The 23,604-nt window shown below is 47.0% G+C and overlaps 1 protein-coding gene across 1 annotated transcript in view; it reads right to left on the bottom strand.

Moving 5' to 3' along the window:
* LOC149346430 (uncharacterized) overlaps positions 1 to 16,086 on the bottom strand; it is a 32,980-nt gene extending 16,894 nt beyond the window's left edge. Inside the window, exons 1-4 of the mRNA XM_089541327.1 lie at positions 16,008 to 16,086; positions 5,563 to 5,733; positions 3,473 to 3,498; positions 2,053 to 2,199 (exon numbers count right to left, since the gene is read on the bottom strand). Coding sequence (XP_089397453.1) covers positions 2,053 to 2,199; positions 3,473 to 3,498; positions 5,563 to 5,733; positions 16,008 to 16,086 — 423 coding nt within the window. The remainder of the gene's footprint in view (positions 1 to 2,052; positions 2,200 to 3,472; positions 3,499 to 5,562; positions 5,734 to 16,007) is intronic.
* Positions 16,087 to 23,604: the final 7,518 nt, after the last annotated feature.

Here is a 23,604-nt window from a genome sequence, read left to right as displayed (position 1 = left end):
ATTTTTAAAAATAAGCTATTAGAACTAGATGCGCGCTTTTTCTGGCATAGCGCTGTCAGTGGTGTAGTACATCTTAATTAAACTAATACGTGCTAACTAGCAGGCTTGTTAATCAATATTTAAAAGTTAACTTTTAAACTATTACCGTTGGGCTCCTTTATTATTGAGAGGCATGCAGCCGACCGTAAGTAATGTCCATATCCGTTTTTAGAATTTCGAGAACACGATTATCCTCGGCGCTGTGGCCCAACAAATTTCGCCTACATCGCGCCAAAATACATGCGGTTTGAGAAGCTTGCAGGCAAAGCAACCTCTCCAGTGAACCTAACGCGTCGAGATAGCGAAAATTTGTTGGGCCACAGCGCCGAGCATAATTGCGTTCTCGAAATTCTAAAAACGGATATGGACATTACTTACGGCGGGCTACATGCCTATCAATAATTAAGGAGCCCAACGGTAATAGTTTAAAAGTTAACTATTAAATATTGGTTAACAAGCCTGCTAGTTAGCACGTCTTAGTTGAATTATGATGTACTACACCACTGACAATGCTATGCCAGAAAAAGCGCGCATCTAATTCAAATAGCTTATTTTTAAAAATTGCAGAAAGTCTTAGGTGAAACACCCTGTATATAACAGATCAAAAGTACAGGTATCAATTCAGGCGCTACGCACCCACTCTGGCTGTATGATATAATGTGGTTGCTGTTTTGGCAAATTTGACCTTCACTGCAGACAGACGCGTCGTTGACAAACTTAAGGAGTAAGAGCTGACGCTCATAAGACAGCTACTTGCAACTTTTTCGTCACAGAATCGTTTACGCAGCTTTATTACCGGCCGAAAGCGCATATCTCTCGCCCAGCGCACACGTTGAGCCGCGTAGGACTGTGCGCACGAGAGAAAATCTTTTTTTTTTTCCCTGAGACATTTCTAGAGGCGGTGCAGCAGCGCTGTGGTGACGTGGTGGCTTTATATTGTGAATATATTTTTTAGGTCCTGTAAAAAAGCTAGTTCACTTAAATGGCAACTTGGTCCAAAATCTGTGTAAGCCGTCCCTTAAAATGATCGCCAAGATCTAAATTGAAACTTTGTTCCTGAAGCCAACTGAAATTTAGGTATTAACGTTTAATTATTTGACTTAGGGGAATTGTTTTTTTTCTCTGACTACCATATTCTCTGGATTCCTGTCGTGCTATATATATACCTTCTTGTTGGCTCAGTTGTCTGTCATTTTTTACCGGTTGAAGTACGCTTCCTGCAGTCTTCTATGTCCTTGTTTTGTCGCAGTGACTTGCTCCTCTTACTTATTCATTATGTACCGTTAAATATTATGCTGTGAGTTTTTTGCGTTGCTGTTTTCTTCCGTTTCATTTCGGGTGTCATTATTGTATTCATTACTTTGGTAGTTTATCTCTTTTGATCATCTTAATGGATGCAATACGGACCTTTCGTTGTATATTGAAAGAAGAAACTTTTCAAATATAGCAATAAAAAGACAGACTTCACTTCAGCAAAAAGAAAAAAAAACTCACCCGACGAAAACACAGGCTAGCAGAGCTAAAAGAAATTCACAAAGTATTACATTGACTTCAGGACACTGCTGATTGCCCTTCACCAGCAAGAGGACAGCAGGGCATAACAAGATTGGCGAGCAGTTGTAAACTTGTTTTTGAAGCCACAATCTGATTGAGCAGAAAGCGAGGTACATTGGAAGCGGCCCATTCTGTGGCTCATGTAAAAAGAGATGTTTGAAATGGTAAATGCGCTTTCATGAGAGTAGGATGTGAGCATGACAGTTTGTAGTAGCGGCAGGCGGGAATAGCTGTTTCATCTCATTTAATCTTCCCAAACTCTTATCTCTGATACGTGCATGGCACATAATATTGAGTCGAGGCATTTGGAAATTTCTAAACTAATGCGTATATGAAGATCACTTTCTATAAAAAAATATGATGTGCTAAGCCGTATTCAAGGCTGCGGCCCAATTGCGCTGTCCTTCTCTAAAAAGATAGCCGTCGCTAAATTTCAAACCAAGTTGAAAGGTACCTTACCTCTGCCAATTCGTAGAATTCTATATTGCGGTGGAAATCAGTTCCGTCGATGTAACGGTACTTTGATTTCAAACATTTTACTTTTGCGGCGCTCTCCTCATAGCCTGACATCAAAGCCATGTAAATGTCATCCGTATCCTTCAGCCACTGCATGAACAGGGGTGCCGACACCGAGACCCAAATTGTAACCGAGAACCAGTAATAGACAGACACTACGCGCTTCAGCCCTCAACACATAACGCAATGCTGAAAATTAACGGCTCATACAACCGATTTCACCGGCACCACGTATGGCAGGCCAGTATCAGACCATGTTCAGATGCGGGTTCGAACCCGGCCGCGGGGGTCGCGTTTTGATGAAGGGGAAATGCTAATGGTCCCTGTACTGTGCGATGACAGTGCACGTCAAAGAGCACCAAGTGGCCGAAATTATCGGAAGCCCCTCATTACGGCATCTGTCTGCGTGAGTAGCTTTGGGACGTTAAAGCTCATAAAACCAACCTAACCTTCATCTCTGCATTCTACCTTGAAATTTTACGTTTTCACTTATGCGGAAGGCATCACGGTCAGTCACAGATCTCCGGCCTGACCTACGGTCAGAAACGGTACGAAAGTTTGTGTCCCGCCCGCAAATCTCTCGACGCTTCCGCAGGCTCAAGTATACCTCTACGTCTAACAGCATAAAATTAGACGTAGTTTGCTGAGAGCAACTTCTCAGCCCTCCAAAAAGAATCCTTCTCACAAGCGGATGAACATTTCCTGACTTTTGCATAACTGGTTGGCGTTAAACCTCTTTCAAGAAATCAAGAACTGCAGGAAGCTACACAGAAAAGCCTCGCAGAGAACCTACACTGAAGTGTTTTCTAAAAACCTTGTTTTCTGTATGGAGGTCCATAATAACGAGAAAATCGATATGAGTGAAATATATCTAATTGTAATGTCTAGTAAGACGTTTTTTAATCTTTGCATGCCATGTATTTATCATTTTTATATTATGGCATGCTTAGTTCTCATGTTGTGCGAGTAAACTCAGCAGAAATGTTTAGCGTGCTATGATGTGCCTCGAGAGAGTTAACTTAGTATGTGCCAAGGCACTTCTCTCGAGACACACCGCAGCACACTCAAAGTTTCAGCACAGTTTATTGTAAAAAAAATGAGAAATGAGCATGCAGTTATGATAACAATGATAAAAAGAAGGCATGCGAGCACTGAAATAAGTTAGTAAAACAATATGGCCGGTAACCGAGACAAAAAGTTTAAAAAGTTGTGAGTCTGCTGCGGTGTAAAGGCTTAGCTCCCGGCTTCCTCCATGTTTGACGGCTATTACTCCGGCCGAAGCAGCATATATCACAAGAAAGTGCCATCAGATCAGATTTACAAAGGAGAAACCATTTTAAAAATTATGCAATGCAATGCTTACCGACACTGGATTTCTGTGCCTGGCGACTTATTAAGTATGAATTTCAGAAGTTCGTTTGGTTGTGAAAGAGAAAGAACGAAGTGGAAGTTTTTTAATAGTTGTAACACAAAACATCTTTAGGCTCTATTCTTGAAATACTTGAGACAAGCGGACCTCCTTAATTGAGCATATGCAGAAAGGCGTTTTGTGCTGCGTGGAAGTTTAAGCATGTGATTTTTAGAAGTTAGCTACCACCCTCTGCTCACTGCCCTCAGGTTGCGCTAAAATATAGCGGCGCGCTTCGGAATGACAGCTACCTCTTTATTCGGCTTATGCTGTCGACAGTGTTCAGGTCAGGAGATATACTGTGAATCAAGTGATTTTTTCTTTTACCTTTAACCCATCTCGTCTCTACACCGAACAATTAAATACATTTAAGCCCCGTTTAAAGAAAAGCTCTTTACTCAAGCGTAGAAAATCTTAGTCGCAGACGCGGATAAGAGTAAGCTTAGACAAGCTCTGCGTGCTTGTATCTGAGCTCCGTTTTTATTTTTTTACATAACGCCTCTCTACAACTATATTTTCATTTGTCTAAGCAGTCGAAATTGAAACATTTCGAAAGCAGTTCGTACATTTTATCGAATAAGCAAGAAAATATCTGTGCTGAAGCAATGTTGTTCAATGCATTCTTAGCATTAGGCGCCTTTACACCCTTTTTCTTTTGTATTTCTAGCAGCGGCACATTAAAACTATCGCTGGGGCAACATAAGTAGCCAAGCATGCACATTTTTACAACTGTACACTTTTAGAATTGTAAACTTCTTACTGGTAAAAAAACTTAATTTCTCTAAAACTTCACCTGAAGAAATCATTTTTAATGGCACACTGCACACTCTGAAGATTTATCGCAAGAATTAACCGTAGGAGGTAAATAAATCAATCAATCATACAAACCCGGTTACTAGTTAATTCGAATAACGGTAAGTACGCAATCGAATGTTGAAATGACCTTTCGTGGATGCTCAACTATTTTGTGCTGTACATATTTTCAACCATTCTTTAGTTAGTACGCTCAACAGTGCACATTGTATTGTCAGAATCAAGCAGTTCTTAGTTCAATCCATGATTCACCACAAAATTAAGCCTGAGATGGCTAAGCTATCGCTTGTATTACTGAGTATAAACATTTCCATCAGGCACTGCTCTCTATTATTCACCTAATCGCCTTTCTGCATAGATTTCGAGACTTATCGCTCCTTTTGCTATTGCTGTTGTCAGATCCACGCTAGCCGCTGAATGCACTCCTGTCCTCATTGTGCAGATATAATTACTTGTCTTCATAGCCGAAACAAGCTTACTCGGACAGATTATTAATTGGACTAATAAGCGGCTCTGAGCCGCGTCATATCAACGGTCCTTTTTTTTTTAGAGTACTCAGTCCATATACAGATCTTTTGCTGGTTTTAGTGCAGTACCGCTTCGGAGCATTTCATTCAGTGTGGAAAATTTATTCCGTTCATTTTGTTTAATTACTTACGTCGCTTTCTTAATTTTTTCGTAAGCACTTGTTTCTGTATGCGTATGCTGCTGTGTGCTTTCATTATCAGTCATAAATCCAACACATGGTTATTTGGTCTCAAAAGTACTGTACATCCCTTTGATCGCAATGACGAGAACTACAGGGAAACAAAAGAAAGAACGCATATTCTCGCAAAGCTATTTTGCTTATAACAAGATTTACTGCCTTTGCAGTGAGTACACATATATGTTCCCAGTGAAGCGTTGTTGGTAGCTACGCAGGAAAATTGGAAGCAAGACCCACTTCCACAACTTCTCATTATTAGCGCTTTCTGTACATTTGAGGCAAAGTATGGTCATTAGGCAAAACAAAAGCAACGAGGCATAGGTAAGAAATGTTACTAGCGAGAGCTATCGCATGCGTTCAAATGACCAACCCACACATAGTTTGGAGTGCTAAAATCGACGTTATAAGCGCTATTGGCGTAGAGATATATCTCCACGACCCGAGTGCACCTCAAGCTTTTGTCTCAACGAAGCAATACAAAAGCTTAAACGTTTTTCTTCCCAAGCTCTCATGCGTGTTCACTCACGGCATTCTCTCTCCGGCACGCAGTGAAAATCCATCCTTCGAAAGAATCCGGGTTTGCAGTGGCATACGCATTTTCCTTCAAGGCAGTGAGTGTAAAGCGTATCTGGACAGGTGTCTTCGTCCACGAAATCATCCTCGCACTTTCTCTTTTCTTCATTAGGTAACCAACACTCTGGAAGGGTACAAGAAAAGATAAGATAAACAATATTTGCACTAAAATCCAGTCATGTATTTAAAAAACAAGGACAGGGAAATCAGGGGCTTGTTATGACCCAGTAATAGAGAAGGCCAACTGGCGCCCAAATCGAAGAAATCATAGAGAATGTTTGCTTTTTCATCTGTGGCGTTAATGATTTCGAAATATTAGTGTAGCCAAATTTCGCCTGAAAACTATTTACAAAACAGAAGGAAAAGAACACCGACATGCCTCTCGTAGGATCCGACCCGAAAACCTCCACATGTCGCTTGCGGTGCTTTACCAAAGACGGCGACTGCCAGTCTTATCCTCTCGAGGGTATGAGGGTATTTTTGTTGAATATACCCAAACCTAGAGAATGTTGAGCACCACCCACACAAAACATGGCTGCAAAAGTAGGAACCTCGTGTAATACTCCAAACGCCACTTGTATCTAACGTGACAGGGCGGTGAGGGAGGCAGCAGTGCGAGAACGCTCTTATATTACCTGTGGCACCAAGTCTGCCAGATCGAAGACCCTCGTTAAGAAAATTAGCAGACAAGGACAAATGAGAAGACTTTACACCACATAGATGAAGAACGACAACACTCGCCTAAGCAGTGCAAAGCGCAGGGGAATGCTGTCCTTTTTTTTTAATTTGTGGCGTCGGTCTATGTAACCATTTTTTACTTGAAATATTGGAACCAGAAGACAAAAAATATGGTCGCTCTGCACAGTTAGGCAAAATGCGAATTCGGTGCGCTAGCAGTTCGGTTTCCACTTCAGTCACGGTGTGCGGACCCAGTGTTCGTGATGGTAACATGGTTCGGAGAGGGGTGGTGGGTTAATGTTCATATATATGGAATTGGTCATTCCATTCATTACTCGATATCTTGGAGTCTTCCTACAATTGCTGGTGCAGTGGTGCAACTGCGAAGAGATGCGCCACTGCCCTTCTATGACAGGCGCCAGGATCGGGTGGACTTGGGTTACTTAATCTGGGTTGCGCCCCAGGTTTCTCTTCTCGAGCATCCCCTCACGATTTTTTTATATCTACCGCCTGACACGGTAGGCACGTTGCTAGGTATATAAAGCGTGTTTCACTTAAGACTTCGCACTCTTTTTTAAAAATAAGCTTTTTGAGTTAGAGCGGTTTTTTTAGCATGGCGTTTCCAGCGGTTTAGTACATCACAGTACAAATAAGACGTGCTAACCAGCAGGTTGGCTAACTAATAATGAGTAGTTAACTTTTGAACTACTATTTTAGGCTCCTAAATATTCAGAGCTCTGCAGCCCCCCATATGTTATATCTATATCTATATCTATATCTATATATATCTATATCAGTTTTCAGAATTTAGAAAACGCGTTTAGCCTCGGCGCTATGGCCCAACAAATATTGGCTATTGTGACGAGTTACATGCACTAGAGAGGCTGCTTCGCGTGCGAAGTTCTCGAAAAAGCGTGTATTTTGGCGCGACGAAGGTGAAATTTGTGGGGCCACAGCGCTGAGGGCAACCGCGTATTCCCAATTCCGAAAACATATGAATTTTACTTACAGTGGGCTGCACGCCTGTCAGTAATTAAGAAATCTAACAATAATAGCTAAAACTTTAACTGTTCAATGTTATCAACCAGCCTCCTAGTTACCATGCGTTAGCTGTATTCGGACGTATTACACCACTAACAAAGCTATGCCGAAAAAAGCGCTCTTCAAACTCAAAAAGCCTTTGTTTGATTTGAAGCAGCGCAAGGCCAAAAGCCAAAGAAGAGAGCAGAGAAAGAAACGGACGACACAGCGCTGAAACCAAGACGAAAAAACAGGGCCCTTTGCACTAGAAATGAAGCTTGAAAGCACAAGCTGATGGGCGAGTTGGTTATTCATTGTTTGATTTGAAGCAGCGCAAGGCCAAAAGCCAAAGAAGAGAGCAGAGAAAGAAACGGACGACACAGCGCTGAAACCAAGACGAAAAAACAGGGCCCTTTGCACTAGAAATGAAGCTTGAAAGCACAAGCTGATCGGCGAGTTGGTTATTCATTGTTTGATTTGAAGCAGCGCAAGGCCAAAAGCCAAAGAAGAGAGCAGAGAAAGAAACGGACGACACAGCGCTGAAACCAAGACAAAAAAAAACAGGGCCCTTTGCACTAGAAATGAAGCTTGAAAGCACAAGCTGATGGGCGAGTTGGTTATTCATTGTTTGAATGTGTCCTCCGTTTCTTTCTCTGCTCTCTTCTTTGGCTTTTGGCCTTGCGCTGCTTCAAATCAAACAATGAATAACCAACTCGCCCATCAGCTTGTGCTTTCAAAAAGCCTGTTCTCCAAAATTTAGTATAGTATTAGGCAAACCAGTTTTATATATACAGCCTCTATCGTTGCCCAATTGGTAGAGCAGCGCAAGCTACACGGGGTGGTTGTGGGTACGGATCCCACCGGCGCATGTGGTTCTTTTTAGTGCACTAGCACTTATAGGAGCGAGTCCCAGCATTTAGCCGTTGTGTGTTTGTCTGTTTGCATGAAGCTTGTTAGATATCAGGCTGCTCACCTGACAAACCGGGAGGTGAGCAACCTGCCCATGTCTATTGCCGTGAATCTTTGTAGTGCTTCTTCATTCTTCAAAGCTGCCGGAACGTTGCTTTACCGCTTTGTTGTCGATGTAAGACGCGACAAGATTTATCTTGATTGATCACATTCAGGCGGAGCCGATTGAATATTTTTCCAGAATGTTCTAATATCTTTTAACGCTTTATCTTGGAAGTTCGCTATCAGCTTTAAATGGAGCATGGCCGAGAGCGCCGGGCATTTTCTCCAACGACCGCTGAGCACACCTGTTGCTACGCTCCCGCCGAGTCATTCAGCTCTTTGCGGGTGCAAGTCAGCCCAAATATAGACTTCCGTTTGGAAGGGAGTCTCGCTGTTTGCCGGACTGCAGTCATCACTACGTGACATCTGGTGGAGGTGCTGACCTGCTATACTGTATGCCCCCCACGATGGAACCTGGTACACAGTTAACGCCCGTCGTGCGTCTCCAGCGCCATGAGCCTCCGACTTTGCATGGAGAAGCACACGAAGAAGTAGAAGACTGCTTGTACTGGTAAGACCTCGTGGTGAAAGGGGGTTTCCGCACAAATGGTACAGGGCGTGGTGTTCACGGCGGGCGACACAAAACGGCGAGCGGAACGGCGGGCGGCGCTGAAGACGGCCAGTTCAACCCAAGTGATCTCGTGCAGCGCGGCGGCACTTCTTCTTTTCATCAACGCTTCGTCTTCGTCGGCGCTCCGTCAGCGATCGGCCTATGCGGATCAGGCGCGGCCGTCGTGGTTCGCTACAATTACCCCGGGAACGAAGAGGAGCCACCCTGGCGACTTATGGCGAGGGCAAGAGGAGCGGGTTGTAGTAAGTCTTCATTCGGCTGACGTGGACGGTTTCTCGGCCGCGATGGCGCCGGTCTGAAGAGGGGTTCAGTGGCTCCACGACCTAATTGACCGGCGACGTTTGCTGGACGACGCGATAAGGCCCATGGTATTCCGTGCGAAATTTTGATGACAATCCTGGTGGTGTGCCGGGAACCCATAGCCAAACTAGGGATCCAACCGGAAAAACGTGTTGCCTGTTAACGATATCGTGGCGATGCTTTTGGCAGCCTTGGGATTCGGAGGTAAAAGAGCGCGCCAACTGGCGGCAGTCTTCTGCATGCTTTGCGACTTCGGAGAGAGGCGTCCACTCGCAGGCGTCAGGAGTATAAGGTAATATAGTGTCCATCGTGGACGACGGCTCATGCCCATACAGAAGGAAGAAAGGGGTAAAGCCGGTGGTTGATTGCGTGGCGGTGTTGTACGCGTATGTCACGAAAGGAAGGACGGCATCCCAGTTGGTCTGATCTGCTGCGACGTACATCGTGAGCATGTCTCCGAGAGTACGGTTGAAGCGCTCGGTCAGCCCGTTAGTTTGAGGATGGTAGGCAGTGGTGGTCCGATGTACGGTGCGACATTCGGCGAGCAGAGCTTCAATAACATGTGAAAAGAAGGCGCGGCCTCTGTCACTCAGCAGCTCGCGCGGCGCGCCGTGGCGAAGGACAAAATGGTGCAGCAGGAACATAGCAACTTCGCGGCTAGTAGCAGCAGGAAGGGCGGCTGTCTCGGCATACCGGGTGAGGTGGTCAACGCCGACGATAATCCAACGGTTCCCAGAGACCGTACAGGGAAGCGGACCGTAAAGGTCAACACCAACGCGATCGAAAGGACGTGCTGGGCATGGGAGTGGTTGCAAGGGGCCGGTCACACGGGGAGTGGAATTCTTTCGCCGCTGACAGGCGATGCAAGATCGGACGTATTTACGCACATAGGCGTACATGCCGCGCCAATAGTAACGCTGAGAAATTCGTTTGAATGTTTTCAGCGCACCAGCGTGCGCTCACTGAGGGTCAGCGTGGTAAGATGCGCAAATGTCGGATCTTAAATGGCGGGGAATCGCGAGAAGCCACCTTCGACCATCAGGCATATAGTTGCGGCGGTATAGAAGGCCGTCCTGGAGGGCAAAGTGCGGAGCTTGACGCCGAAAAGTTCGAGAAGGCGCAACGTTTTGTGATGAAGACACGGCGTCTATGAGGGACGCAAGCCACGGGTCTTTTCGCTGCTCAGCAGGCATATCAGTGATGGTAAGAGACGAAAGTACGGGATCGGTCGCCGAAGAGCAGGCAGCGTCGCTGGGAAGGGGAGACCGAGACAAAGCATCAGCGTCCATGTTCTTACGGCCGGAACGGTAGATGAGGCGGATGTCCAACTCTTGAAGGCGGAGAGTCCACCGAGCGAGGCGACCGGACGGGTCTTTAAGCGACGATAACCAGCAGAGCGCATGGTGGTCCGTGACGACGTCAAACCGGCGGCCGTATAGATAGGGCCACAATTTCGTTAGCGCCCATACAATAGCTAAGCATTCCTTCTCCGTAACGGAATAGTTGGATTCAGTTTTTGTAAGCGCGTGACTCGCATACGCAACGACGTATTCTTCAAAACCATCTTTTCGCTGGGCCAAGACAGCTCCGAGGCCAACGCCACTGGCATCCGTGTGGACCTCGGTAGGCGCTGTGGTGTCATAGTGTCTAAGTATTGGCGGCGAAGTCAAAAGATGGCGCAGGGTAGTGAACGCTTCGTCGCACTCGGCCGACCAGCCAGATATGTCATTGTCCCCGCCAAGTAGTTTCGTCAGTGGCGCAATGATGGACGCGAAATTGCGTACGAAGCGCCGGAAATACGAACACAAACCTATGAAGCTGCGAAGTTCCTTGAGCGAAACCGGCTTAGGAAATTGCGCCACAGCACCGAGCTTGGCCGGGTCAGGGAGAATGCCTTCCTTGGAGACGATGTGCCCCAATATTGTTACGGGCAAATACTATTTACATTTATTTCAACTGCCGAGCTCCGAAGTCGCACTTCTTGAGATTCAGCTGCAGGCCGGCGTCAGTCAGGCAAGTCAAAACCTGCTTTAAGCGTTCGAGGTGTGTGGTGAAATCGGTGTAAAAGACAACAATGTCGTCCAGGTAGCAGAGGCAGGTCTGCCATTTGAACTTCCCCAAGATGTTATCCATCATCCTTTCCAATGTGGCGGGAGCGTTGCACAGACCGAACGGCATCACATTGAACTCGTAGAGGCTGTCGGGTGTAACAAATGCTGTCTTTTGTCTGTCAGGTGCAGCCATCGGTACTTGCCAGTAGCCGGAACGTAGGTCAAGGGACGAAAAGTACTCAGCGCCTTGGTGGCTGTCAAGAGCGTCGTCGATGCGGGGAAAAGGGTAATTGTCCTTGTGGGTAATTTTGTTGAGGCGGCGGTAATCGACACAAAATCGGATTAAACCATCTTTCTTCTTGACAAGTACCACCGGCGACGACCAAGGGCTGTGAGACGGACGGATGACCCCACGGTGCAGCATGTCCTCAACTTGTTCACTAATCACGCGGCGCTCTGCGGCCGACACACGATATGGCCGCTGGCGAAAAGGCGGGTGAGAGCCGGTCTCAATGCGATGAGCGACGGCGGAAGTCCGGCCTAGAGGAGTGTGGCCGGCGTCGAAAGAGGAGCGAAACGTGTGTAGAAGAGCTAAGAGCTGCGTCCGGTAGGCGGAAAGAAGAGCGTCGTCGATGGCGGCTTGGAAGAAGGCGTCGGGCAACGGATCCGGTGCCGAATCAGGATGCAGAGCATTGATGGATGAACTGCGGGAGGTCACAGGGGCATCCAAGTCAGAGAGAAGGTGGGCAGGTTGAACTGAACCAGGAGACTCGCCACGTAGCAGGGTAAGCGAGCAGGGAAACGGATTGTAAATAAGCATTTTCGCGAGACCTCCGTGAACATCGAGAACAGCGTACGGCAGCGGCAGGTTTTTGCGATGGACGAAGGAAGACGATGGCGTAAATAAAACTGGGACGGCGGGCGTGGCAGTTCACGAGAGGGATACAAGCGATGAAGCCTCCGGAGCGCTGTCGACGTCTTCAGCTACGGTGATCTTCTGCGGACCCAGGAAATGGAGGTCGTCGGCCAGTTCGTCGCACAATAAAAAAAAATCGACCTCAGCGCGGGACGCCGCACCTCCACCAAGTGAAATGGGGTTTCCGCACAAATGGTACAGGGCGTGGTGTTCACGGCGGGCGACACAAAACGGCGAGCGGAACGGCGGGCAGCGCTGAAGACGGCCAGTCCAACCCAAGCGATCTTGTGCAGCGCGCGGCACTCCTTGTTTTCATCAACGCTTCGTCGTCGGCGGCGCTCCGTCAGCGATGGGCCTAGGCGGATCAGGCGCGGCCGTCGTGGTTCGCTACAGTGGCAGTGCTGAACGCATAGGACGACAGCGCCAAGCTTCGTAATGTTTATTTTGCATTGGAAGGCCCTGCCAGAACGTGGTTTGAAAACCACGAATCTTGCCTCACAACCTGGGCGACCTTCAAGAAGCAGCTACTGGGTACGTTCACTGGCGTCGTACGAAAAGAAAGAGTGGAGGTCCTGCTGCAGTCGAGAATTCAACACCCAAACGAGGCCGTGACTGCGTATGTGGATGCAATGAAACGCCTTTTCAGGCGCGCCAACCCTGACAGGAATGAAGAAAATAAGCTCGCCATCTGATGCCTTGCGTAACAGAGTAACTGTTCGCCTACCGTCTCGTCTACCGTCGCCTAGTTCGCAATCGAAACTTGTACCATCGAAACGGCCCCTGAAGCCCGGACCCATCAGTACAACCGACCACTCCAAGTGGTAAAGGCCAGCCCCCAGTTACCCCTGAAAAGTGGGATAACCTGAGAGATCTAATACGCGAAATTGTTCGCGGAGAGCTTCGCCGACTGCTGCCATCCCCAACAGAGACGACGCACTAGACACAAGTAGTGTCACTCACGTACCCAATCCGCGAAGAAGTGCATCATGCACTTGGCTCCCCGTCACTGCCTACACCAACGGAAGCTGAAGCCATGACCTACGTTACTGCAATACGCAGTCCTGTGCCCTGACGAGACCCCCAAGCTCGCCTCGAAGGTAACCAGCTGTACAAGAACGACGGACCCTACCTCCCACACGCTCACCTTAACCACCGACGCAATGGCTTTAGGAACTGCGACGAGTGGAGGACTGCCGACAGCCACCCACTGTACCTCCATTGTGGCCATGCCCGGCACACTCTTCGCCACTGCCCGAACAGACGCATCGGCCTGCGGAGTTTCGCCATCGGCGCCTCACGACCGCTCCCCGGCCAGCGACTACAGCACTACCTTGGCAGATGGGAGTACGTGTCGTCAAGCCGCATTTACCGCTCCCCGTCGCCGTCCACCACACGATTTGCATCACCGGGCCGCAAATATGCCGCGGCTCTCTGAAGAACGTCCCGCAGACCTCGTAAGCGGAACTAAACAAAGCAACCTGTGGAGTTCAGGAGACGACAAAGATCCTCCAACGACCACACCGTATCAAGACTCCGCACCCACTATGCCGATGCCGCATACAAGCAGCAGTTCCACGACGACGCTATCCAGCTGCACAATGAATCCGCCACCCAGAAAAGAACCGACGACACACCGTACCCATGATTCACATACCTGCCGAAGCCGTGACAAGACGCTGAGGACGACATGCCACGCAAAAGCTAGGACACCCGACTTGGAAAGGGCTATTGCCGGCTGTACAATTACCGCTGTAGTGGACAGAGGAGCCGATTATTCTGTGATCAACGGAACATTCACCGCGCAGCTGAGGAAGGTCCTAACCGCTTCGGACGGACCACAAATCTGCACTGCAGAAGGCCACCTGATTGTGCTATGGGGCGATGCATAGCACGATAACCGTCAAAGAACATACCTATCCTGCTATCTTCGTTGTGCTACAGCAATGGTCCCGCGAATTGATTTTGGGCTTTTATTTCCTTAATGAGCGACGGGCGATCATTGACCTGTGTTCAAATTTGATCACGCTTTCGACAGACAAAGCCATGCCTTCGATGAAACTCCCGAAACATCACGTTACCCTGAGTGTCCTAGAGGAATAAGTGAGCGTTCCACCCCGATGAAGCGTAATAGCCACCGTAGGTACCACACTTGCTAAGAACATGGAAGCTCCCAACAAGGGGAATACGGAGTTTCTTCTACAGCGAGGCATTGGCATCGGAAGTGGCGTGGCTCACTTCCGCAATGGGCAAGCTTAAATGCAGCTAACCAACTTCAACGAAGAATACTGGGCCATTAACAAATGAACGACGATTGTTTCCTTCGACGAAATATCTCACGTTCGCGACGCCTTCGCCCTCTCCGAAAGAGTCCCAGAAAATTCACCTAAGGAAGTTCACAAGCACGTCTTCAACATAAACCCAGCCCTGCCCCGGAACCGACAACACATGATACGCAATTTGCTTCGAAACTACAGCGAGTGTTTCTCGTCATCACTGAAAGTCTGACAAAGGCCGATTGCCAAACATCGCATTGTAAGCGACCAGCACGATGGACCTCTCCGCCAAAGCCCCTACAGTATGTCGCCGCCAGAATGGCAAGCCATATGGGACCAAGTGGAAGAAATGCTTCGCGACGACATCATCCAGCCATTTCATTCCACCTTAGCTAAATGAAAAGTGGTGGTCAATAAAGGAAAGGTAGTTATTACCCTGCCTAGACCCCGAAATTTTCTCTACTGTTCACGTGGACGAAGCAGCAAAGTGTCATAGACGTCATACACACGTACGCACGTACACGCACACACGTAGGCTGGCACATGCGCATACAAATAACTTTGAGAGTACAAGGACGAGTAAAAAATTGGAGGAGACAAACTCCACCTTTAGGGTAGACGCGATAGCGCAATCCGTCAATTAACCCCCATATTTGTGTATTTAATCGTTCTCGACTTTACAGTCATAGATAACTGGGAGTCTTCATATCCCTCCTGTCCCAGGGGTGCAGCGGTTAAGCGATGCGCCACTGCCCTGCGATGGCAGGTTCTGCAACTCGTGGAGCTTCTGCGGCCTAGCTTGCTCTTCCTGAGCAACCAGTGTTTAATTGCCGCTTGCAACTGTGGTTAGTTTGCTCATAATCCGGGTTGATAGCGGGTTGATGCTCATGTGGGTTGATAGCGATCACGATGCAAGGTTGCTGACCTAGTTAGCCTACCTGGTCGCTTGTCCGGAAATTTTTCTCTCACAACGCCGCCAACGACGACGACGGATTTCCTGCAGAACCCGAACCTCAATGCGGTCGCGTTGACAGACCTACACAGGTGACTGATCAACAGAGCGCCAGAATGCCAACTCGTGGTGCTCCGGTTCTCGTACATGACCATATAGAGAGCTAGGAATGTTTCCAGTTGCAGTCCAACGAGCGTTCAGCAGATGCAACGTCTCCCGACGCATAGAGACCACACATCAGCTCGCTTGGAAGATTTTGCGTCCTACCGGCCCTCTCCATGTTGCGCACGTGACAACGGCTCGGCGCGGCGGCTATCGGACCACTCGCAAACCGCACCACCGCATGGCTCGATTGTGCCGCTTCGGTCGTCGGTCACTTTTAATAACCTTTTTTTTTTTGGTTCCTAGTCAACCTGTTTGCTGATTTTGACGCCTAAAGACGTGCGAAAAAAAAAAGTACCGATCCAAAGATATCACTGTTCACAGCTTCCGGACACCTTACTACTTACAGGAAGAGTTTTTTTGTTATTTGGTAATGGTTTTACGTTGATATATGTACAGGCAACCAAGACACAACGCCATCTCACGCGGTGTACAAAATCCATTACACATTTAAGCTCACTTACCGTCACAAAAAATTCGACGTGAGGCGCAGTTTGCCATTGTTCCCATGGTAATGACAAGGAGGACGTGTATTACGTCCATTCTTCAGCTGGCTGAACAGCACTCACCCTAAATAGACACATCCATCAATGAGATCCAGTGAGGTAATATAACAAAAGGCCGTCAATATCTACACAGCACAGTCTTTGAGCTATTCCAAGCGGCTGCGTGCCGCTACTTGCGATTACTGAGGAAACATTTTATGCTCTTGCCTTCAGTGTCCATTAGTAAATGTTAAACCTCACAAGCATAACAGTTCCCGAAACAAAAGGCATGAAAGCAGATGCGCAATATTTATAGAGAGAACGAGGGATCGCATTTAACGGATAATATGTTGTGACGATAGCACCATGCTCAACGACTTGAGCCATAAGCTAATACCATGAAGGAAAATGCCCCTAGTTCTTTAAGGTCATCTCTTCTTGTAGACAGTCTCGTTGGAAATTTCAGAACGCCTTCATTTTACTCGCTCTGGGGTTAATTAATCTCAGCTGAGGAGGGAAAATATAGAGATATCATGACCACTGACAAGAAGTGATGCTTTTTGGGCGAGATGGTGATTCATGATGGTAAAACAGCGCCTAACAAGACGGAACAAAGCAGGAACGCATGACGACACGAGCGCTACTCTGGCTGTGAGTACCTTCTTTCTCCAGTCGTTTTACGCGCTTTTTCACCATCTCTGTCAAAAGATGTTATTCGACTGCTCATTCTGTGTACATGATGTTCTTTTAGAGGAGTCCTGCCGACTATATTATGAGTTCTCAACTGCCCTGGAATGGCTGGAACACTTTATGTGAGCAAAACGTCACATCCCGAAAAAATGCAGCCGCATGCGGGAAATTGTTAACTCACTTGGCTAAGCGTGAAGAAAAACGCCAGATCGCAAACGAGCTGCATTGCAGAAATACTCCCACACTCCTCACAGCACCAAGGGCTTTCCATTACCTCTACATTCGTCGTACCCGCACATGCAAGCTGCACCTAGCTTTGTACCGGCCAGCAGATAAAAGAAATCAACATCAGAACCCAAGGCTGGCAAAAACTTCAATTTCACTGAAGCTCATTTCACTGGCAGCCTAATCCCCATTCAGCAACGTCCTTTTGGCGGAACGACTTGAGCTACAGAATTCCCCATGACGCACTATGCGGCCACTCTCAACCGTTCATAGCCTTGACTGCCTGAATGCTACTGGGCAGCATTTCTAAATGATTAGAGACTAAGTGGTACGATCTGATGTAATGCCAGGTTAAGGGCGCGTGGCTATTTACCACTAGGGCAACGAATTGCGGATGCTACGTTGGTTGCCAATGAACCTAAAGCTCCCTATGCAAGAGTTAGGGAATCAATTTCAAATGAAATCAGAGCTAACATTTATCCGTGAATTGTTCACTCGGTCCATCAAGCTGGTATACCTACTACAGTGTACACACCTAACTTTTCTGATATGTGGGGCATAAAATGAGATATTCAATAATTTTGCGCTAGTGCCGAATATAGGCCTCCAAATGCACCAGTTTCGTACATAGAAAAATTGCAGTCTTACCTAGAACACGTGAAGCCGAGAAAGCATAAGCTGATCCTTTCCGGAGATTTTAATCTAGCAGGCATTGACTGGAATACTTTGACAAATAACTCAAGAGAAACCGAAAGCAGTGACTTGCTCCTGGATATTGCCTTTAACAACGACTTAACACAGGTGGTGACTGAGAATACACGTGTAGCAGGCACTGTTAAATCAACGTTGGACTTGGTGTTCCTAGACGGGCGGATCGACAACTATGAAGTAAATGTCGATGAAGGTGTGTCCGATCACAAACTTGTTTTTATACAGATAAATGCGCAGCCTGGATTTGAAAGGCTAAAAGAGAGAGTCGTTCATGTACCTGATTTTGATAAAGCGGATGATACCAGTATTATCGACCACCTATCTTTTTCCTTGGACAGTTTTAAAGAAGAAGGTGACGTCAATAACATGTGGTTAAGATTCAAGGACATAGTTTTCCACTGTGTTAGCTCATACATTCCAACAAAACGAAAGAAAAGAAACAAACATAATCCGTGGATTTCGCGTGATATCATCCATTTAAAACGAATAATTAATCGACAAAGAAAGAAAGTGTCAAAAAATTATAGCTTAATCTCTCACTTATCAAGCCTTTTACGAAAAATGCTGAGAGAAGCCAAAACAAAGTATTATGATGTGACATTAACTAATTACATGAAATCTTCTCCCCATCGATTTTGGCGTCACTTGTCCCAGCGGGATAACAACTCATATAGCATTGTTATCGGCGATCAGGTGATTACCGATTCTCCCAGCAACAAACACTGCGTCATCGAATTTGTCGTCACAAATACAAGAATCAACAATGCCCGATATTGAGCTCACTTATAAAGGCGTGTTATCTCTTGTACTAAATATAAACGTAAAAACGTCTGTTGGACCGGACAGCATACCAAACACCTTTTTACGCAGGTATGCGGAATGGGTAACCCATTATCTGATTATTATATTCAAAACCTCACTCGAACAGAAACAGATCCCAAATGACTGGCTTACCGCTAAAGTGATCCCAGTACACAAAACTGGCAACCGGCAGACAGTTGAAAATTACAGGCCAATCTCTTTAACTTGCGTTTGTTGCAAATTTTTGGAGCACATAATATCAAAGGCAATCTATACACATCTTGAATCAACAAAAGCTTTTTTTTCAAATCAGCATGGTTTTCGGCAACAGTTGTCTACTGTAACACAACTAGTAGAGACCGTTAATGACTTCGCGAAGCCTCTGAACGACAAGCAACAAATCGATGCAATATGCCTTGACCTTTTGAAGGCTTTTGACAGGGTCCAACATAGTGATTTAATTAACAAATTACTATTAATGGGTATTAATCATAAAATCGTGCACTGGATATCAGCTTATCTAAGCGGAAGAACTCAATTTGTCGAAATCAATGGTAGTAAATCAGAATTATTAAACGTAACTTCCGGTGTACCTCAGGGGTCCGTCTTGGTCCCGTTTTATTTTTAATCTATATTAACGACATTGCTTCCCATATTGATAAAGATGTAACAGTGAGACTTTTCGCTGACGACTGCCTGCTCTACTGTTGTATAAATAATACAGATAATCAAAAAGCGCTTAATGATGCTCTCGTAGCTGTCGAAAAATGGTGCCAATGCTGGAAAATGAAAATCAACGAAGAGAAAACAGTAGTTCTACGCGTCACGAACAGGACAAAACATGTCCATGAGTACTGTTATACGCTAGGATCTACCTCACTTACCACAGTGGAAACACTTAAATACCTGGGAGTCCTCATTTCTAGAGATCTAAGCTGGAAAAATCATGTACTAAAAATCTGTTCAGCCGCTGAAAAGAAACTCTGGTTTTTGCGCCGAAGATTGAAACTGGCCTCACAGTCTGCCAAGATAGCTGCCTATTTAACTTATGTACGACAAACATTAGAATATGCCTGCATTATATGGGATCCTGTAGAAAGTGGCTTGATAAAAAAACTTGAAAGTGTGCAAAGAAGAGCAGCTCGATTCATACTGTCCAGATATGCACGTACTGATTCTTTAGCAGAGATGTTGTGTGTTCTCAATTTACCACCTCTAGCCGAACGTCGCCGAGTAACCAGACTAAAATTTTTATTTCAGCTCTCAAGAAATTCCTTCAATATCAATAGCTCCCATTACTTGGTCCCAAAACAACTTACACATCTCAGAGCAAGCAATGAATACTGTTACCAAACCCCGAACGCACGCATTAATGTGTATGCTAATTCTTATTTTCCGAAGACGATAGCAGAATGGAATAATTTACCAGCATCTCTCTTACAGTCCAGTACATTAACAACTTTCGAAAAAGCTATCTCAACTTCGCACTAAAAAGTTTTTTTTCTTCTTTTTTTTGTGTGTGTGTGTCATACGCCTAATCAACTCACCTAAGGTGAAGGCCGGGAATGTAGAAATTTTTGTTGTTATTTTTTCCTTTTCTGTGTGAAATAACTGTTTTTCAAGTTAATATTTATTAACACTGCTTCTGTATAAAAAGTGAAACATTACGCGGTAAGAAATGATTGTATAGATGAAGATTCACTTTGTATTTTTGTATAATCGTCGAAACCTTTTTGCTTTCCAAGTGTCACGCCCCACCACTGTAACGGCCTCACGGCCAACAGTATTTTCAAATAAATAAATAAATAAAAATAAATCTATCCAGAGGACCTCCGTGCAAACACCCAAGCAACACATTCCTTTGCACAAACTGCAAAAAAAATAATGATCATCGGCTTAGCAGCAACTGTCGAATACGCTGTCAGCTTCCGTCTATTGGCATACTATAAAAACAATAGCAATTGCGTTGAAAAAGCGCTACCGCACCTAAGAAAGACCAATGAGGCACTAAAGACGATGCATAGTAGGCTCTTTACAACAAATTATTGATTTGGTTAATGGACCGAAATTTGCGACTCCCGAGTGACAGTGTATGGCAAATGAGTGTGGCATTCGACGTTTGCACATGGCTCTCTGTTTACCACAACGAGCTATTAATGCGAGAGCAATGCTTGACTCAGTGTGAAAAAACATCGCCGTCATCAGAAGCCCGCCTCTGCCATCCCCTCAGCCACGCACTTGAAAGTGCGATTGAGGTGTTCACTGACCCAGGGTGCCAGTTATGGGTCTTTTCTCAACTCAGGATGAATAGAGTCTAGACCTTCCGCTAGATTTGAGAAAAGGAAAGGCCCATAACTGCCTCCGTTTGTAGGTGCGCACCCTCTGCCTGCTCACAGCGCGATTGAGGTCCCCACTGACCAGTATACCTGATACCCTTGCTGTCGATTTACTCATTATTAAAACTGCTTAGGCCCCCCAAAATTTTTCTTGGCTATAAGTGCTTCAAGCACATTAAAATATTGTGAGACGGGAGACAGAGCGCAGGATGGAGCGAGCTTTAATGGCACCCGCAAGTATGGCGACCAACCCTTCGAAGAAGAAGATGAGCGATGATGATGGATATGTACAGATGAATACGAAGGTCGCATGTTGTGCTTTGAGCGATGATGATGGATATGTACAGATGAAGAAGAAGGTCGCATGTTGTGCTTACACTTTCTCCCCTCGCGTACGAAAGCGACCGGCCCGGGCGCAGATTAGAGCACAGTAGGGCGACGGGCAAAGGGTTTAAGGCGGGAAACATGAACAATCTCGGCACCTCGGCAACGACAATCATTAACAGGATGAACAGGGGCAACGCGATAGTTCACCGGGGACGTTTGTTCGAGTACAGTATACGGACCAATATAGCGGCTCAAAAATTTTTCACACAATCCCGGGGTACGCACTGGAGTCCACAGCAGTACCTCATCAGCAGGGTGAAAAAATATGGCACGGTGGGAGAGATCATAGGTGTTTTTCCGGGAGGCTTGGGAGGCGTCGGTATTCAGGCGGGCAATGGCACGGCAGTAGGCAAGACGAGAAGTAAACTGTTCGTGAGAGAGTCTGGAAGTGGTTGAGGGGGCGGAGAAGAAAGACGCTTCGAGGGTGAAGGTAGGTTGACGTCCATACACAAGGAAGAATGGGGAGAAGTTGGTGGTTCTTTGCACGGCACTATTGTATGCAAAGGTAACGAAGGGAAGCATGGTGTCCCAGTTGGTGTGGTCGGGCTGGATGTACGTGGCTAGCATATCGGACAGCGTGCGATGAAAGCGCTCTGTGAGCCCATTTGTCTGAGGGTGATAAGCTGAAGAGGATTTGTGCATGGTTCTGGAGGCGTGAAGAACTTCGGCAAGGATGCTGGAGAGGAAGGACTTGCCGCGGTCACTAATAAGGACACGAGGAGCTCCATGGCGCAGAAGGATGGCGTTCAGGAAGAAGTGGGCGATCTCTGAAGCAGAGCCGGAAGGAACAGGGGCCGTTTCCGCGTATCTAGTTAAGTGGTCGATGGCAGTGACGATCCAACGGTTGCCCGTTGGTGTTAATGGTAAGGGACCGTAGAGGTCAATCCCAACGACTTCAAAAGGGGAGAAAGGACAGGGGAGAGGCTGTAGAAGGCCCGCAGGGGCAGACGTGCTCCGTTTACGACGTTATCAAGAGATGCAAGACGCAATATATTTTCCAACAGCGGTTGAGAGGCCAGGCCAAAAGAAACGGCGCTTGATGCGGTCATAAGTTTTCTGAAAGCCTAAGTGACCAGCCGGGGGGTCATCATGAAAGGCCTGCAAAACTTCTCGGCGAAGAGAACGGGGTACGACAGGCACCCATGAGTCACTGAAGGGGCTGTAATTGTGCCAAAGAACGATGTTGTCGACTAGCTTGAAAGAGTTAAGTTGGCGACGTAGGCGGGCATTCGGTGGCCGCGTAGCACCGCTCAGACGGTCGATAAGAGTCCGACAGTAAGGGTCGGCCCGCTGCGCTGAGGCGAGATCGCCAAGACTGGGAGCTGGCATCAAGTCAATGGGTGCGGCGGTCAAGGTTGAAATAGCCGTCGAAGGGGTAGTTTGGCAGTTTGAGGATTCGGAGGACACGGGTTGCGGATGCGGAGGTTGGGTTTGGGCGAGGGGACAACGAGATAGCGCATCGGCGTCCTGGTGTTTCTTGCCCGATTTATAGGTGACCGTAAAGTCATATTCCTGAAGACGGAGAATCCAGCGGCCGAGGCGGCCGGACAAGTTTTTCTGCGAGGACAACCAGCACAGGGCATGATGGTCAGTGACAACTGTGAACTGGCGGCCGTACAAATAAGGGCGAAATTTCTGAATGGCCCAGACAACAGCGAGGCACTATTGCTCAGTTATTGTGTAGTTCTGCTCCGCTGCAGTCAGTGTACGACTGGCGTAGGCGATGACTTGCTTGCACGAAGAGTGCTGCCGCTGCAGAAGAACAGCACCAATGCCGTGTCCACTGGCGTCCGTGTGTAAAATCGTTGGAGCATTGTCGTCGAAATGTGCCAGTATCGGATCAGATGTGAGAGCCTTTTTTAAAGTAGTAAAAGCGACCTCACAGGCCTCAGACCAAACAAACGGCTGGTCAGCGCAGAGGAGCCTATGCAAAGGGGCCGCAATAGAGGCAAAGTTGCGTATGAAGCGCCGGAAGTATGACGCTAGCCCCAGAAAACTGCGCAGGTCTTTGACGCGCGATGGGCGAGGAAAATGCAAAACTGCAGCCACTTTGTCGGGATCAGGCTTTACACCCTTCTGGCTAACGACGTGACCGAGTACCTTGATAGAAGTGGAAGCAAAGCAACATTTCTTGGTGTTTAACTGTAGGCCGGCCTCAGAAAGTGCGCTTAATACTTCATCGAGACGAACAAGGTGTTCAGAAAAAGTCGAAGAAAAAATGACTATGTGGTCGAGGTAGCATAGGCACGTTTTCCACTTCAGGCCTCGGAGAACGGTGTCGATCATGCGCTCGAACGGGGCCGGAGCATTGCATAGGCCGAACGGCATAACGTTGAATTCGTATAATCCGTCGGGAGTGGCGAAAGCAGTTTTTTCCTTGTCGGCCTCATGCATCGGTATTTGCCAGTATCCGGATCTTAGGTCGA

Source organism: Amblyomma mixtum, chromosome 4, assembly GCF_055824585.1.
Source record: "Amblyomma mixtum isolate Tamu chromosome 4, ASM5582458v1, whole genome shotgun sequence".
Taxonomy (NCBI): Eukaryota; Metazoa; Arthropoda; class Arachnida; order Ixodida; family Ixodidae; genus Amblyomma; species Amblyomma mixtum.
This window is presented reverse-complemented; position numbering and strand designations above follow the sequence as displayed.